Genomic DNA, 19,302 nt, shown 5'->3' with positions numbered 1-19,302 from the left:
AGTATAATTTCATAAGTATTATCACTAACTCTGAGTCACTATAGAAAATCAGCTATATTTTATAATTCACACTCTGCCAATATAAAGTAAGTTGATGGTCTACCTACTTGCACTTAATATGACATAGCAACAGAATTAATAGTAACAGACATACCTTTGTAAAAAGTAAACAAGTTTTCAAGACAACATCATTAGCAGAGTTACTACTATCGAGACTGAGTAGCACCATGGAGCTTTAGCAAGACCACAGCCTGTGAAGCCAGCTCTGGTTCCCACTGTAGGGATTCTGTATTCAGAGATAACATCCTAGGATCCTACAATTAATGTAACATTTATAATGAAATATTTAATATATCAATAAAATAAAAGACTATAAACGTTGTGTTTGTGTATTATTTAATTATAATATAAAATACTATTAAAAGCTGGTGAAGCTCTCCAGGCACTTAATGATGCTGCTTCCACCTGGACAGCAGTTGTTTGCTCTTTTGAATCTTCTTTTTCTATCTCCTTTCATGTAGAGCCCATATTTAACACTGTGGAGGGTCTGTCACCTCAGTTTTGTACCTATCTTCTTTCTAATATGGCATGTTTCTTTCAGAGCCTCAACTCTTGTACCATCCTTAAGGAACAGTAACTAGCAGGCAAGAGTGAGGGACCTTCACTAAAAGGCACTACATGCTTCAAGAGTTAGCCAAGACCTTAAAAATAAAGGAATACCAAGTATATTCACTCCAGAATATGACACCAGTATATGACACTCCAGAGGGCCGTGCTGCCATCCAGCGTGACCTGGACAGGCTGGAGAGCTGGGCAGAGAAGAACCTAATGAGGTTCAACAAAAGCAAGTGTAGGGTCCTGCACCTGGGAAGGAAGAATGCCAAACACCATTATAGGTTAGGGGCGGACATGCTGGGAAGCAGCTCTGAGGAGAAGGACCTGGGGGTCCTGGTAGACAGCAAATTATCCATGAGCCAGCAGTGTGCCCTTGTCGCCAAGAAGGCCAATGGCATCCTGGGCTGCATAGGGAAGACTGTGGCCAGTAGGTCGAGGGAGGTCATTCTCCCCCTCTACTCTGCACTGGTGAGGCCACATCTGGAGTACTGTGTCCAGTTTTGGGCTCCCCAGTTCAAGAGGGACAGGGAACTACTGGAGCAAGTCCAGCGTAGGGCAACCAAGATGATTATGGGACTGGAGCACCTCCCTTATGAGGAAAGGCTGAAAGAGCTGGGACTCTTTAGCCTGGAGAAGAGAAGGTTGAGGGGGGACCTGATTAATGTTTACAAGTATCTAAAGGGTGGGTTTAAGGAGGACGGAGCCAGGCTCTTTTCAATGGTTCCCAGCGACAGGACAAGGGGCAATGGGCACAAGCTAGAACATAGGAAGTTCCGTTCAAATACACGGAAAAACTTCTTTACAGTGAGGGTGACAGAGCACTGGAACAGGCTGCCCAGGGAGGTTGTGGAGTCCCCTTCTCTGGAGATTTTCAAGACCCGCCTGGATGCAGTCCTGAGGGATGTGCTTTAGGCAATCCTGCTCTAGCAGGGGAGTTGGACTAGATGATCTCTAGAGGTCCCTTCCAACTCTGAAGATTCCGTGATTCAGTGCAAGGTCATGCACTCCAAGTCTTCTGTAAGTACACCTCCTGTTTACTCCTTCAACAGTTTCCAGCTACCTAACCTGCCATTCAGAGCTCATTTTTCAAAGCAAAATGTCCAAACGTCCAGCCATGTTCAGAGCAAAGATCTGGATACTGCAATCGTATTGCCCCCAAGGTTATTGTCACCTACTTAAAATACAACAATTTTCCTAGTAGCAGTTTTTTAGTAGTTAACCCAACTGCTTAGTGATAAAAGCATTGCAAACACACCAGGTAATCAATAAGAACCTCTTGCATCCTCTGCAACTGGCTTTCATCATAAGTGGGGTATTTAACACCTCTAACAGACACTTCCTAGAACCATCACATGGTATTTCACGACACTTTCCAAAGACTATGGAACTGCAAAGCTCAGTTTTAAATACTAACAACTGCTATGTAATCACTTAACTGAAAAGCAAAATATGGAGTGCAAGTCTTTTCAAAAGTGAAACAAATTAAACTTACTGTATATAATAAATTAGATTTATTCAAACACTCTTAGATTCACATTGAATTCACAGGCTTGGAGGTTTAATACAAAGGAGTAATTTTAGTGGTTAGCCATAACACTACACTTCTTGAAGTTCAAGCTCTGAGGTGCTTACTTTCACTCAATTCAAAGAGCACTGTAAGATCATTTTGAAAAAATAAAGCTATAGGAGAGGATTGAGAAACTCAGGACAGCTTGGCCATTCCAAAAGGCTAGACCATATTGCTATTCTGCAACAGGTACCATCTATCTCTTCCTTTTAGCATGGCAGAGTCTGGAAGATTATTTACTTATTGTCAGTGGGACCACTTTCTTCATCCCTTCACAGGGTACCAGGATGCAGAACATCAAAAGCATACAGCAATGGTCTTTGAAGAACAAAGAGCATTTTCCAACAAGGCTATATAAAGTCAAGCTACTATCACAACCACTTAATGAAGATTAGTAAATAAGCCTAGCAAAGACAAAAAGCATTTGTATTTTTAGTATTTGCCATACTACCACCATACACCATTGCTGAACTTGCTACGTTTACCATGCGGCTGGCAACTTCGTAGTTTACAATCTAGAGTCCTAAGGTTGAAACTACTGCCATTATATTGTTTACTATGTATCTTAACTAGGGTGATTTGTGTTACGTGGGGTTAAGTTTGAAAAGTATTAGGCAACGGACTAGTTAAAGCTTCATACACAAATTTTATTAAAAATCTAGAAGTTACTAGACAATGAAAACTATGTAGATCTGTGGAAATATCAATGGTGGTCCATCTCTCCAGAATATAGGAAGGACTTTAGCTACTACAGATAAGTCAAACATTCTTTTATTCCCATTTGTATACATCTGTACACATGTAAAGGGCATAAAAAACATTAAACCCTAAGCAGTAAAGTCTGCTTAGTGTCTGTCTTTAGTAACACTGGTAAAGGACAGTTCCCATTTCTCTTTTCAAATCAGTTAGGTCTGATACAGATTTTGCCTGAAAACAGACATTGCCTTACATTGTCAACAACTTCAAAGTAAGAAATTATACGAGCTGAACTCATCCACCGCATGGCATTTTGGAACTACCTGGCACTTTTGCCATGAAGCCCCCAGTGATTACATGAGTCAGCATTTCATATCATAAAGAAAGCTTCTGAAGACGAAGACGTGTCATAGGGCCTTGCAAGTGTACACACAAGATTTTAGAGAGCCAGACCTAGTCACATAGCAGTTTTCTGCAAAGATCTTGCCTAGATTCTCTCCATTAGAAATGTCTCCATCTCTATACTTACAACTTGAATTTGACAAAAGAGGAGATCTAGTTCTACTTTTACAAGAACTCTCCAGTACTACCTCAGAGAAATTTGTAGCAGCTCACCTGACAGAGAGGCTGGTTCTCTAAAGGTTTATGGAGTGATTCAGAGCCTAAATGACACCTTTGTAGAGGACACTGCTCTAACTCATCTTACTTAACCTTTTCTGAGCTAATTATCACAATCAACTGCCAAGGCCTTGCTGTGCTTATGAGCTGCTCTCCCACAAGAAAAAAAAAATGGTGCCCTTTTATCATGTTAGTGATTGTATTTAACTGATTGCAGGACAGTACATCTAAATGTCAATTCCTTTTGAAAGGGAAAGGCCTTGATCGCGCAGTCCTCAGTACAGCAGGATCTAGGGCATCTAACCCTTTCTAGTTTCAGTACCCTGACACTCATCATTCCCATGTGTTAAACCCACTTGTTACTTTAAGGGACACACAGCGAATCCTTCAGTATACCAGGTATTTGGTGCTTACTGCATCGTGGCCATCTACAATCATATGCCCACCTAGCCTGCAGTAATAATGGGCCTTAAAACTTGTTGATTGCTGTAAAACAGGATTCAACTTTCAGTTCAGCTCCTGACTAGAAAACTACAGCCCTTTTCACTGAGAAAGGAACCTGCCTTTCAATACTATGCAACAGGTCAACAGAGTACCGAGAGACTGCTGCTCTTACCGAGGAGGTGTTACACTGCTCGTACACAGCAGCGCTTCACACGCGTGCACTAAAAACTTCTTAACTCCACTGATGCCAAGGAACAGAAGTTTGCACTCTTCATGTTTTAAAAATTTCTTCTTCAGCCTAAAACTGGTTTACTCCCATTCACCGTTAGGTCAGGTATGAGAGCTGGCTACTTTCAGTTTGGTAAGAGGAACCCAGTTCATCTACCGAGATAATTTCAGGAGCCTGGAAGTCAGGAGTTTGGCTTCAAAAGCAGATCAAGAGAAAACGTGCTAAATGCAGATGTACCCAAGATACCTTATGGCATTAGTAGTCTGCTCCTGATCCAAGGAGAGAAGCCTTTCCATAGCATTTCTGAAGAACGGAAAATAACAGCTCTACAGGATTAAAACCACAGGTACTTTACTGCTACCAGCACGACAACACACTGGTTGAAATCTTTGTGAGTGTTTAAATACGGAGACACCACGATCTGGCAAAAATCTTGATTTTGGTACTTCTCAATCACTATCAACAGCAGGCATTCACGTTAAGTTTATTTGAAGTTAGATACGTTACATTTTTATATTGGATAAAAATATGTAAAAACATTTGTACAGGATACTACAGTTTAGATAACTTAAGCAATATGACTTGCATCTTTCACAAATTAAAGCTTATAGCTTTCATTCACATTGGAAGAAAGTAGTAAGAGAGGGACAGATCTTAAGGAAAACTTCCGGAAACCTTTCAGGAAGGAGACTTGATACATTTATTTCCTTCTTCACATTTGTACAGTTTATCTTGGAGTAATAACTCTATAAAGAGCAAAACATCAGGTAGCCAAGAATGCCACCAAGTCCAACATGGCAAAGACTTTTTTAAAGATGCTGTTTCTAGAGAATAAGATTGTGTGATCACTTTGCAAACCTACTACCAATAGTGACAGTACCTCTTAGTGCCTAAAGCTGTATTGTTATTTTGCATGGATCAAATGAAATCTACAGAAATACTATAGACTTAAAAACTAGATCCTGCTATTACGAATTCAATTCAACAAATAGAAAACATATGTAAGTTTTAAAAATTGTTGCATCAGAGAATATAAGAACTAGATAGCAACACAGAAGCATAAGCAAGCCCTGCATTAGGCTATTAAAACCTTGTGTTCTATGACAGCATGATCTGAATTGCGAATTATAGGTTATATGAGCTATTCACAAAACTTACACTTTCACAGTAAGTTAAACATTGCTATGTTGCATTGCTATTCCATACGTGGATGCCTACGCCAATTAACTTTATGGGAAAGTGCAACTTCACTACTAATCCAACATCTCACATGAGTTAGACCAATTGAAACACTCTTGCTTACTTATTAACAGTGAATACCTCTGCCTTAGAGGAGTAAGAAGCTGTATTTTATTATGGTAAGTGAAATACTTTTTAAAACTTTGATATATTAAAAGAGATGTAGTTTGCTCGACTAAGGTTTTTCCTAAATGGAGTTTCCTCAATAATAGCGTTAAAATTGACTTACCTTCATTTGGTGAAGTTTTCAATTTTGTACAGATGCCATGTACATCTCCATAGCATTCCTGTATTTTATGCAGTGCATCTGTAGCTCGAAGTTCCATAAGAGAACGGAGCTCTGCAAGAGTAACTCCAAAATCTCCATGATTAGCTTCTTTTACAGCATTTTTTACACCACTGTATGCAACGGAGTTGTTTGCCATATCACCCATGATGCATGCAGTCTTTAGCGTAGACAGTTTCCAGAAAGGAACAAGATTTCAACTTAAAATATTTCCAAAAGGAAAATAAATCCTCTGGGTATGAAGACAGTCAGGAGAGGAGACACATCACCCAAGTAAGAGACCCCGTCTGGAGAGATATCTTTGAGGTTGTCCCATGGCGCATTCTGTTCCCCAAGCCAAATGGCATGTACAGTCTAGGGAAAGAATAAATATACATTGAGTTACATAACAGCTATACTGGAATACATTGCAAAACAACCCTACTCTTCGTATTGAGGTTACAGAACAAATTTCTGCTTAAGGACAATTCCTTCAGATTTCCTATATTCCTATTTTTAGTTAGCATTCAGCTGGCAAGAGTGACGAGGCATAAAATGGATGTTTCCCATCCCAAAATAACCTTGCATTATTATACTTGCTTAACTTCTTAGAATAGCTGTTGCCTTTAAGTCTTGCATTTTGCTTGGCATATCCATGCCGTTCATCATCAAGAGGAAACTTAAAAACACCTGGAAGTAAATCTGTTTCCAGGGAGGCTGAAGCATCTACCACTTATGTCACATGGGGTAAGAACATGCTCAAGTTAAAAATCCCAACTTTTCACCAAAGCTGTCACCTTACAGTTTGGGATGAGCAAGCTTTTTGTGCGTTCCCATGAATTCATTTGTGCAAACCTCAAGGTAAACAGTTTCACCACTAAGGTAGCCCATGCGTGAAGTACTTTTGTAGTGTAAGTAGGAGTATATCTTCAGGCAGACTTAGGTCTTAATGCATTTTCGTGTCCAAACACTTTTAGCCTCCCCTCCAGCCCATTTCATCACAACTCAAGCCTCCCACAGTATCTGCATTTAATTCCTTGAACAGACAGGAAAATTGCACAATACCGCTTTCCTACAGAAGGGATAGGGAGACTAAGAGCAGCTCTTCCATCTGACTATCAGAGCACTGCAGCTGAGAAATTAACATCTACCCACAGGATTCTTAACCTGCCCAAGCACTCTATATTTAATTCCTGCTCAGCTGACACATCTTGCATGTACCCATGTATCTGCACAACAGTATAGTGAATGCACAAACACTTCATGCCTATATAAAGATCTGCTGTGTGCAGAAGACAGAAGTCTGATCATGTAAGTCAGCTTTATCGACATAATGGGGCACAAGTAACAATATATTCCCCCATGAGACGTGACTACTGTCAGGCTCAGATGAACAATAATTTGGACACTTCCAGGTCAACAAGACCCTCAGGTGTCATACGCCTAGCAAAGGGAAACAGTTATCACTGACTGCATTGCTTTACGAAGGCAAAGAGTAAAACAGCGAAGAAAAAGATTTCTGGCTATTGCCCTACAATGTTAGAGGATAGTTCAGCTGAACTACCGTGTCTATGTTGAGGTCCAGGTATAAGCACCTAATTACCAAAAATCTAAGGTCTTGGTTCCAGGGAAGTCTCAGTTTTCTGCTCTGGAAACAATCAGCTTCAGCTATAGTCCATCTATCGTTTCAAGCGCTGAGCCACAGTACTGTATTTGCACTGAAAACAACCACTAATGCTCAGAAGACCCTGAAGGGATGTCACCTGACCACAAGTGAGTCTCATCTCCAGCAGAACTGCCACCACTCTTTTCCTATCACTGGGAGATTCCTATAAAAGCACTGTCTATAGCTGTTTTCTGAAGAACAACAAAAAGCATAAAGCAATCAATATTCATTTGCATAAAACTTGCAACATCCTACAACATCAAGGTACCAAGTTTAAAAATTCAGTTTAAACCTTCATTGCTTTCTCTGCTACTTGCAGAAAAAAAAAATTACTACAGTTGAAGAGTCCATGGCAATGGACCGGCACACCAGGGTGCGGTTTTCATTAACACACATTCTTCAGCTGACTATAACATGTCCTGCTATAGTATCCTGTAAGTGAAGAAATTCATGCAAATCATGTACAAAAGAGTGCTCTTTAAAGCCACACAACTTCTTCATTTAATGCCCAAAAGCCAGATGCTGTTGACCAACTAGTAGCCTAGGAGAATTTATCAATTGGCATCTGATCATAAGCTATGACGGTATAACAAGAAGCAGATCAGGCAAACGTGTTTGTACAGCTAAGGAGAAGATGCTGCAGCTACTAATTAGGCAAAAATAGACCAAGCAGAATGCCCCACCACTAATTACATCAAACTTGATTTAATTTTAATTAAGAAAAGCTCTGTTCAAGCCTCCAGCAGGAGCCCTGCACTTGAGGCCCAAATACACCCAAATCCCAGTGCAGACATGAGGTTAGGAAAAGCTGCAGCTCTAGTCACTGCTTGTCCGGCACCGAAAAGATTTGAGACTGAATACTGGACCATAGCAAGACTTGTGTTCATATGCAAGTTACCTGAAGAACAATAACAGTGCTGAATCATAGCCCCTACTCTGCTTTGCATTCAGTTCTATCATCTCTATGCATCTGGATCCATTTCTGTTAGGACATAACAGTCCACTGATTAGCTATTACTAACAGATTATACTAAAAGGGGTTCTCAGATGTTCTCAAGTACCTCAGTGATGTCCAAAGGTAGCAACAGACCCCCGGGTTCACAGACAAGTTCAATAAGCTGACATTAACACTACACAGGCAGTGTGGCTCTGCAGATCAGCTCTGACAGCGGCACAGACTACTTGACACACCCATGTTAGGAAATAGCAGTGGAAAATTGAGAGGAACACCGCAAAGACTCTTCAAGTTCAGTGAATTCAAAAACAGTGTTGCTCCAAATGATAAAAACTTAGATTAGCAATTGTTACACCAAATCAGACCAGAAGGAATTTGCTGTAGTCGTCCATTTTTACCAGGCATTTCAACGGACAGTATAAAAGCCTCTCAGCACACAGGTACAGAAGGGACTTTTAATACAGTTTCTTTGCCAATTCCTACAGAAAAATCTCACTACAACCTTCTTTAAGAAATGTCCTTAATACAGTTTTGATGTCAAACCTTGCAACATTCAATCACTTCCTGTTACAGCAAGTTCCAACAGTCCACTTTTGTAACAAAGCGGTGATGCATAATGCAACTATAAACAGTGAAATTCAAGTACCATAAAAGACAGCATATTTTTAAACTGCATAGATAATCTAATAGTATTTATCTCTTCAATTACTGGAATATTTTATTTGTTTTGACTAGTGTTTGAATTCTTAATTCTTGCAGCAGCCATTTGAGATATATTTGAGTAGCACGAGCTCTTAAGTACTATAGTTTAAAGCAACTTGCCTCAAACTTCCAATCTCCTAATATATCACTATTTAAATTCCAGAAACTAAAGGCCACTTATACACCACTGCTGAAGTTCCCGCTTATTCAAAGTTTAATTCAGTTTAAGTTATGTTAGCGTCCAGCTCAAAGAAGCTGCACAGAAGATGATTGAGAGAAGTCTGTCTTTCATTAGGCACATCAACTTTTGGATAATCCTTTGTTTACATATCACTGAGAGTAGGAGCAACTTCAAAGCTATTGTCTGTCACACTCAGTGACTGAAAATCCTGTGCCGCAGAGGCAGCTTGCTGTAGCAGCAGCACACACTCCCATAGGCAGGACTCAGATATTTGTGGAAGTGTCCCTGACAGGACCCTGATGCTCCACGACTGCGATGGCTTCACTGACATGTCATGTCACAGCGGCTGCCTACGAGAAGCACTGCATCTTAAATTCCTTAACCAAATCAAATTAGTATTTACCACTAAGTGAATGTGCTTTGTTACCAAAGACAATAATTCAAAACTGTAACCCATGAAACAAAGGCCAGATCATTTTACCAGTTATTAGAAGCTCAGTAACCTCAGGAGCCTCTGTAGTTGGCCTGGAAAAAGGACACGCTCTGAACAGAAGTCTACATGTAGAGACGTTTACCAAAGCATGAAGAGACTATAGATTACAACTCTATTTAGTGCCACCAGAACATACTGTGCTGACCAAGCTAGAAGCTGTAATGTGTTTCTTGAAATGTTCTTGTAACACCACCTTAAATATAAACCCATGTTAATCCCCTGTCCCGCCCCCAAAAGCAGCTACTTTTGAGGCAGGCCCGAACATTAAGTGTGCTTCAAAAATTGCTTCAAAAATTACTCCAAAAATAGTCCGTCGTAGGTGAAAGTATTTAGGAATTAGTAATTTAGAAATTCCTTGTTTGGAAGAAAGCTGTAATCTGTGTTGTACTTTCTTTAAAATTAAGGCTACCTTGAAGTGACAGCTTGCAGTGGCCACACACTGACAATCAAATGCGAACAGCAGAGTTTAAGAGTGGTATAAATGCTATTGCCGAGATGCACAGGTCCTAGCACACCTTAGAGCCCTATCCAAGCCTCTCCTGTTATTGAATTTGCATTTAATACTTGCTTCACCAATCTACAGGAAATGCATCTTAATATTGATTAAGAAAATCAAATCTTAAAACACTTAAGCAAACTCATACCTCAAGAGCCAAAGCTCCAGCAATTATATATCCTGTGCCATTCAATTTAATTTTTACATCTGCTTGAAGACTTTGCATTCAGATATTAAGTATTACCTGGTACTAGCATTTGACCTTCAACAACACACTAAAGCTGGTTGCTGTAACATAGGAAAAGGCTTGCAAAGTGATTATCTCAGGAAAGCCTTTGTTTAATCTAATTAGTCCAATGAAGACTGGACAGATTGACATACCAAGAGGTTGCAGTGATAAAAACTGTCCCCATCTTTCAGTTGTTGTTCCATTTTAATCTGTTTCAAAAAACAGCTTTTAAGATACCGAAAAATATAATATGCCTTTGCATACTTTAGTTTGAAACCCACAGCACTGTGTGTGTTCCACAGCTTCAAGCCATCACATGACATTTTTCCTGGGGGGCAGAGGAAGTTGCTTATAACATTATAATAATGGCAAGCAATTTTACTGAGAAAGCGACCTGGAAATCACACTGAAAAGGTCCGAGGCCACCTGCCCTGCAGAGTCAGTTTTCTTACTTTAAAAGACAGACCCTCATACCTACTTGAAAGGCTACAGGAACTCACCGGCTGTTTCACAAGAAATATGAATGAATGCCAATAAAACAAGAAGTTTACACACAGAACACTACGCATTTAAGGGTCACCAGTCCGCATGTTAAAATGTGCCTAACTGAACAACTAGGAGTTAAACCATTTCAGTGGCATGCTGTTGTTTTTAAAGCATCTCAGAGGGCCTGGTTTAAGAATTACAAGTAGATCGAACAGCTAAGGGGGAGAAGGCACAATTTTAGAAGGCACTCTGCAATAAAATTTTGAATACATCACCTTTGGCCTGTAACGTGCCCAACAGTGTTGTAATGGCAAGTTTCCCTTATTACAGCTCCCGTGTTATAAACTGTAAACTCAAAGGTCACAAGTTTTGCTGGGTTTTTAAAGAGAAATCTGACTTCATTCTGAAGCTTAATCTCTTAGGAAGCAGATGTACTTGCCTAACGAATAAAAACAGGCTGCTGTTTCTAGACTCTGCGGTGGAGGTAAACACTGGTATTTATCACATTTAATCTGAAGGATTGCTGCTGCCTACCGTGATCGACACTTCTGTGGTAGCAGTTTCATCTAATGGTTGTTTCTTGCTTTTAAGACCCCAAATTATTTCTTATTGAAATGATGGCTAACAATTAGGGCTTCAGTAGTCTGAAGTCAATTTGGTAGTACAAATTAGTTGTGTGCATGCAAAGGATTCTCGCATCATTTCGCTCCTGTTTTGGTAGCAGCAAGTGAAAATCGTAAATCCTGAAGGCAAGGTATTACGGCAGGAAGACCATGACCTTCTTGTACGGAGCAGCTCGCTCCACAGCCTCTGCAAGGAGCCCGGCAAGCCAGCAGACGTTGTCTCATGCCATTGAACAGCTGCACAGGCCTGTACCGCCCTGCCTTCCCCAAGCCATGGCCCTTCCACACTCACGAAGCAAGTCAACTCCGACCAAAGTGACAGCTGGGTTAAGAAACAAGATCAGGAAGTGCTGTATAGAAAAAACTATTTTATCAAAAGCTTAAACTAATCATTAGCTTTCTGAGTTTGAGGTATTTTGACTTGAACATGAGAGAACTAAAGAGATGCAAGAGACTGAACCAACAAGTAGGACTTCAGAAAAACCTACAAACACCTTCAGGGAACATCAGACTTTGAGGCATACTAGAAAGCCCTAGAGAATAAAACCAATGCGGTCATCATTACAGAAAGCATCCAAGTGTCCCATTTATTTAAAATACTAGGCTTTCACACTCTCCTATTTCATATTACAATGCTGAATTGTCCACAAGAAGCCAAACACTTCAAGACACAAACCCACACATAAAAGTTGAGTTTGTAACTACGTAAAATGCTTTTCTGGAAGCAGGAGTTATTCATTCCAGATACCCAGGAACAGAACAATGTCTTGAAGGGTCTGCTGCAGTTCACAACTCTGATCAGCACTCAGACAGCTTCTCCACCGGCAAGCCCCCAAGCTTCCTTCTCAGTACTTCCTTTTACTAGGCTTACCTACTTTTTGCTCTGCAATGACATCATCAACTAAACCAAAAAGGCTAAATTTTACAGGACGGCTTATAATACCAGGTAATTCCAAGTTAAGACTATAATACCAGAGAAAAAAGTTTTAATCTCTAGGCATGACTCTGTCCCATTTGGCCTTGTTTCAGCGTGTTCAAGTACCTAAAATGCATTCACTGCAATGTGTCAGCTTCCTCAGATAACTTCAGATGAGTGGAGCTGCCAAAACTTGAACTATGGCTAAAGGCAAACCTGGGATATCACAAAGCTCTGCCTACTAGTGTTTAAAATGCAAAGAAAAAAAATATGTGCCCAATGCCCATCAATTATTTTCCTTTACTTTAGATCCATTGAATCCTAAATAAGATGACTGAGGACTGAGAGTCTATTAATCCTGCACAGTTCAGGCTAAAATTGTTTTTTTTGGCATAATTATGCTGTAAAGTAAGTTGTATTAACAGGTCTGTCATATTAATAACTTCATATATATCCCTAAAAGTAGATTATTATTTTTTTGTGCAGTGAAGTCATCCATTGACAAATATTCACATTAATAGATTCAGGAACAACTTACTACTCTTTTCTCATCAATATTTATCAAAACCATATTGGCAAGAATTGCAATACAAAAAGCTGAATTTTTTCAAACAGAGATGGTAGCATGGCATCCCACTTATTAAAATTATGCATCTTAAGACTACATCAGAGTTTACTTGCATTCCCAGATTACAAGGTGCATTCCAGTCACAAAACCTGACAGGCATGCGTTAAATGAGGCATAAGACGTCATTATATGCAGCTAAGTTTCAAGTAAAGGGAAAGTGAGATGGTACCAAATTTCATCCAACAAGAGCTGGAATTGGATTCCTGCATTTCAGTCACTCGTCGCACGCCTGTAAGCAATGCATCCAGCTGATCAGTTCTGACAATAATTATGACTCAGAGCAAAGCAGCAGCTGACTTCCTCATAACAGTTATTCCTACAGCTATTGTACTTGTTTTGAAAAATCTTTTTACCTTTTTTCACAAAGCCTCTAATTTTTGCTACTTCTCCTTAAGCCTGCTTCCGATACCTTTTGAGATAAACACACATTTCAGATGTTACCTCTATTTTTATTTCCATCTTTCAACTCCCACAATACCATACATGCATACTGTTGAAATTGCTTTTGTCAGTTTGAGCAATGATTTTCTTCCTTTCCCCTGTCATTAGACACTAAGTAGCATTAGTGTATATATATATATTTTTTTGTTCTGGAGCTCCAGGACAACTTCAGGAGTTCTTAACACCAGAAACCTTGTTTTAGAACTTGTTGCGCCCATATAAATTAAAACATGTTCAAGTTAAATTGCATACAACACTTCAGCCAGAACCAGACGTTTACCATCTCATCTCAGTTTGAACAATCTCCCTTCTTCCTTTCAGAAAGTATTCTTTCATATTAACATCCACTTAAGCAGAGCGGTATGCTTTTGACTGTAACCATGCTTCCTGATATCAAAGAGGTGCCAAAAGCTCTTTTGAGCTATGAGCCTTCAGGCGAATGGCAAAAGTCCATCCCTACCCGATTCTTTTTGTATTCAGGAAACCTCAAGAGAAATTTAAAATTAGTCTTAAAACTACTAGGAAATATTTATGCCTAATGAGATTAAGCCTAATTACTTCCATAAAAATCACTCTGCATATGACTGACTCCTTTCTATTAAGGCAGTAAAATCAACTTTGTAGGCTAAGTTTTAAGGAGTTTTTGACTACCTTGGACTATGTAGAAACAGTACTACAAAATATTCTATATGCTCATTGAGCTGTAAACACACAATATATAAATAGCAATGTTTATACAGTAAGTCATCCATTTGTGATCCTTAAAATCATCATCCCCACCAGGCAATAGTTTGAAACACAAAAAAAACCAAAACAAAACACAAAACAACAAAAACAAACAAACAAAACCCCCAGCTCTGGTCACCCATCTCAATGAGCACACACTACAATGCTAAATTAGGTATCAATTTTGTCCTCTTGAAGCCAAATTTAAGAAGCTTCCCTCTTGTCCTCTAACATGCCAGTTTAAGATCTTTCATCTTCAGATTTCTCAAAAGCATTTTTGAAATACAAGAACACAGTTTATCCTCAGCCATCCTCAAACCACCAAAAAACCTTACTTCTTGAAAAATTTATAATTTGAAAGCTATGCTAGCTTCCCCTGCATGTCGTATTAATCCCTGCCTGCCAGAAATACACCAAGTGAATTGGCTAAAGAGTCATTCTAAGAAAACCCCTTTCAAAAAACTGTAATTACATTTGCCATCTTCTATTCCTAAGAAGCCAACGTTTTTTTAAATTCAAATATCATAACTGGTCTACACTTAAGTAGCTCTTTCAGTACTATTGCCCAAGTTTGCTGCTCCTGCTGGTGGTGGTAAGAGGAGGCTCAGGGAGGTGTTTTGTTGGTTTTTTTCATTTGTTTGTTTAACCTCAATATTTGGATTTGAGAATTCACTGCATGGCTTTGCAAGAAACACAGGTGTGGAATCTCTTGCAAACTTCTTCATTATGATTATACTGATCATCCCTTTAGCGCTTTTTGATAAATTTTGAGAGCTTAGCTCACTAATCTATTCCAGCGGGCCTCCTTTTTCTGGTACACTGTAAGAAGCATCTTATCTGCTATGTTTTACCATTTAGTGGGGCTACATGCTGCTTTATCCTTCAGGCCAACCTCCAGTTTCCAAACTGGTCCTTCCTCATGACTGTACTTTTTGATCTTTCTGAAGTCTGACACCCACTTGAAGGCTAAGTTCTCATGCTGCCTGCACTGTCCTGTTCTTAACTACTCCTTTTAAAGAACTTTCTCATTTATGCAGGGTTGGTTGCTGGTTTGGGGTTTTTTGCATACATTTAAGCATTACTGCAATATAGCTATTGGTACCCGTCTGTAGAACGACATTGAATTAAATGCTGTGTGATCAGTATGAGTTACATGGCAATCCCTGGTCCACCATTCAATATAAGGTAATAAATTAATCTCTTGGCAGTTTGTTTCTTTAACGTAGAGAGTGTGCGCAAGCACTGTTAGTAGACAAGATGCACAAATCCGCGATTCCCATCATAGCACTTTAATAATGCAAGCAGCATGTCTGTCATCCTCAAGTGACTAAAGGCATGGCTGTGCTACAGTGTCAAGGCATACGACTTCCAACCCACAGAGGTCCTGAAGCAGCTCTCATTATTTGACACTAACAACACTGCAACTTACACCTGCCACCCTTATCCTTTTGCGTTGGGAAAAGCCGCCTACATTAATCGTCAACTGCGTTAATGAAGTAATAGACTGTGTGAAAGCCTGCTGTCGCAACAGTCACACAGGCAACCCAGGGCTCAGAACGGTAACTTCTTGGGTGCTTTTTCACTCTTCTTTCACAGCACCCCAGCCACTGAGAGATAGCACTTCATTTTGCATCCTACTCTAAGTCCGTCTCTCATGGGACACAGAGCACTCCAACCAGTTTTAGCACTCATTCCTTTACTAATCCTTTTTTCCACTGCTCTTGCCTTCTCCCTGCACTTCCACGATCCTTAAGAACAGACAATTTTTTTTGACAGCAATGCAATCTGCCCCTCTGGACCCAAGGAGACAGAAAGCACCATGCATGTTCCCAAGCCTCCACCGTCCCACCAGCTGTGATCGCAGCCATGCATTTTGCTTCTCTACAGTCTAAGAGTGGGCTACTTGCAGCAGCCTGGTGCACAAAGACATCTAAAAAGCATTCACCCCCCCGCCCAGACACAAAATAAAACCAAAAGATTTAAATATCAGGGTTTCTACTGGCTGAAGAAGTTGCCACAACAGATTCCCCAGATGTTTTTCCACAAGATGCCAGAATAGCTGATTCATTTGTAAAAGTCATAAAGGCAATGTGGATATGCCAAATTAAGGGACACACATTCAGCTAATGCTGGGAGTGTCTTCATCATGGAACTATGTTGCTGCCCCCTTTAAGATAACATTAATCTCCATTCAAGGAAAGGTTCATCCTCCCTCTGTTATTTCAGGTAAAGTGACACGCCACTAAACAAATCACACAATTTATCACTTTACTGCCAAGGCCAGACACCGTTTGAACTGAATAGCAAATTCACCAGATGGTCAAATGCCAGTTCAAGCAGACCTAGTAAACTTAATTCGTTCCTCAGTTTTGGTAGACTATTTAATAATTGCTGTACAAACTGGCTATGCCCAATTAACAATTGCAGCTTCATTTCTAACATCTCCAGGTGTGAAGATCTGTATTGTGCACAACTCTTCAGGTTTCTGAGAGCACAAAGACATGAGGCGCATGATTAATTCATTAGAAAAAAAGTGGCTGGGGAAAAGAATGCAAGTGAAACCATGCTCCATGACAATATTTAAAAGTCCTATTCTAACCAGTGAAGGAAATCCCTCTCCCAGTTTCCCATAAACCAAAGGTCTTAACTCTTCACTAGCATCAGTGGATCCTAATGCAATTTGTAGATGGTTGTGCGCTTCCAGTTTAAATAGCAAGCATTCAGATTAGGAGGTGAACTAGGCGTCTGTTTAGCTCTGGCACAATGCTTATTCCTCTAAGTATGGAAAGGCTGTGCCTTGAAACACTTCATAGCAACTAGCTGGACCTATTCAGTACTGAAGATCGACTATTTGTTTCCCTCACTCCCCTGCCCAATCGAAGCCCAAGGCTATAAGAAATAACATGACAAACCAGCAGGTACTCATGTGCCTAGAGCATAACCACCACTGGCATAGACAGTGAGGTGCCAGTCTCCTGCTAAGGCAGCTCTGAATCCTCAGCATCAATTCCTAGCGGCTAGTTCAATAAGGGTAATATCCCTCCTTCCAAAAGACGGCATCTGAATTGGGAGTCTACTGCCATCAGTTCAGCTGCAGCTGACCCTCGGGGCCAAGAGTCTACCCATCCGTGAAGACTACAGATCGTCATTCTGACTCAGTGAAGTCAGACCTATTTTGTTGCTTCTACATAAAGCTACTTCCCACATGTGTTTGTTTTACAATGGCAATGTTCTGCAACTTCTGCAATCAGGTTGTTCTTTTATAATAGCATACAGTATCTCTGAAGAAAGGGAACTGGGAACGGTAGTATCAGCTCCTCCACTCAAGTGACAAACTCCAAGCAACCTGCTAAACTGATGAATTTGTGCATGCTAGACTAGTTCCAACTAGCCACTGCTGAAGGCACACTCTTTTAAGAGCCAAGATTTTTATGTCCCGCTCATGGTTTCCAACAAAGGGACACTGCAATCACATGTCTGACTGCAGCACACTCAGCTCCGCGCTTCTTTTCCCATACAGCCAAGGAGGGGCTCACAGACTAGCCCTGATAAATCAGAAGCTAACTACATTTTTAATCTAGCCCCTGCAGCTCACAAGTTTCCCTTACTGCAGCAAAGAGGTAAAGCGGAGTAGAGATGGTGAGAGCTGCCTTTAGCCTGAGGTTAGTGAGACTCAGAGAAGTGACTCCCCATTGGAGGGAAGTGACCAAGAAGAGCAGCGTCATGAAACAAGAGTGACGCAGCACCATGAAACAAGAGACAACATGAATTACCGTAACTCCCACAGTTAGGGACTCAGTCTTTCTAGAGGTAATTTTGGAAAATGCCTACAACTTTCTCCCTCTGCCTCCTAGTGCTCCAGTTTCCTAAGCAGCCTCCTGTATCCCTGTCTTCCCTCCAGGATACCATCAGCTGGTTTCTCAGCACCTTCAATAGACTCTCTAACTTGAAAGGCACATAGCAGTATGTCTCCACTTCCAATGGAGAAGAGAAAGCAGACCGCGAGGAAGCAGCTGTGCTAGGACTGTTCTCCAAAAACCTGCTTATTATTTCAAGTCCCATTAACAATGGCTTATTTCAATTAGGTTGTCAAGGGAAGTACAGGAAGAAGCCATCTGAAAACCTTTGTAATTAAGGACTACTTTAGTAGTGTTTCCAAAAAACCTACCTGAGGTAGACAAGACTCAAAAAACGGGCGCAAGCATGAAGTCTGCTAGTTAGAAGTAGCAGACTTGTTTTTCACACTTTCAGACTTCATAAGCTCTCTCTAGGCAGGCAATCAAACACTGGTTAGGAAGAAGGTAAACTTCTGAGTAGTCCTACACATTGAAAAACAACCATACACCTCATTTCAAAGTTATGCTATGAATTTGGCTAATTTAAGTTATATGCATATTCAAGTCTGTACACCGTGTCAAGGAGGTTGACAGCCAAGTTCTACTATGGTATCTAATCTATGTTTAGTCAAATTCTTAGCTTGATTCTACTTCCAATATTTTACAACATTGTTTTCCACTTCCTTCTTTTTCTGCAGGAAAGGGATGCTTTAAAATAGACACAAATTTATACCAACAGAATCCTGAGTATCCTTAATAAGTTTAACATTCACAGGTATAGCAAACAGTGCTTCCAGTTCACCTTCAGAACAAACAGGCATTTACACTGAACATTTAGGTGTGGTTTTGTATTTTGCACTTGTAGGACTCAACATCAGAAGCCAGTACCTTTCCCTAGACTGTTAATAGCACATTGATTCTTGGTGCGCTACACTCCCGCTACAGGAGTCAGATTTTCGCACATGTACCCATTCCTACTGAAATCTTTCCCTCTCATCAAAACAGCATGAAATTAGGGTGATAGTTCTGGCTGACGGGTTTTTTTTTTTTTTTTTTTTTTTTTTTTTTTTGGGGGTGGGGGGGTGTCTCAGAATGTCTTTTCTTGTATTTGAGCACAGTTTAGAGCAGGTATCTAATTAAAGGAACTCGGCAACGTGATCAAACCATATACAGTTAGAATCCAGAATCAAACAATGTGAAGGAACAATTTTCAGCAGCTACACAGCTGTCAAAACCACGATCTAGTTTGAG

The 19,302-nt window shown here is 40.2% G+C and overlaps 1 protein-coding gene across 7 annotated transcripts in view; it reads right to left on the bottom strand.

Annotated features, from left to right (window-relative positions):
- The window catches only part of ATP2B1 (ATPase plasma membrane Ca2+ transporting 1), a 63,963-nt gene that overhangs the window by 29,890 nt on the left and 14,771 nt on the right, over positions 1 to 19,302 (bottom strand). For all 7 annotated transcript variants that reach the window (XM_063322816.1, XM_063322817.1, XM_063322813.1 and 4 more), the window contains exon 2: positions 5,638 to 6,048. In XM_063322816.1, the coding sequence (XP_063178886.1) occupies positions 5,638 to 5,842 (205 nt within the window). In that variant the 5' untranslated portion in view covers positions 5,843 to 6,048. The remainder of the gene's footprint in view (positions 1 to 5,637; positions 6,049 to 19,302) is intronic.

Source organism: Chroicocephalus ridibundus, chromosome 1 (genome assembly GCF_963924245.1).
Source record: "Chroicocephalus ridibundus chromosome 1, bChrRid1.1, whole genome shotgun sequence".
NCBI classification, from domain to species: Eukaryota; Metazoa; Chordata; class Aves; order Charadriiformes; family Laridae; genus Chroicocephalus; species Chroicocephalus ridibundus.
This window is presented reverse-complemented; position numbering and strand designations above follow the sequence as displayed.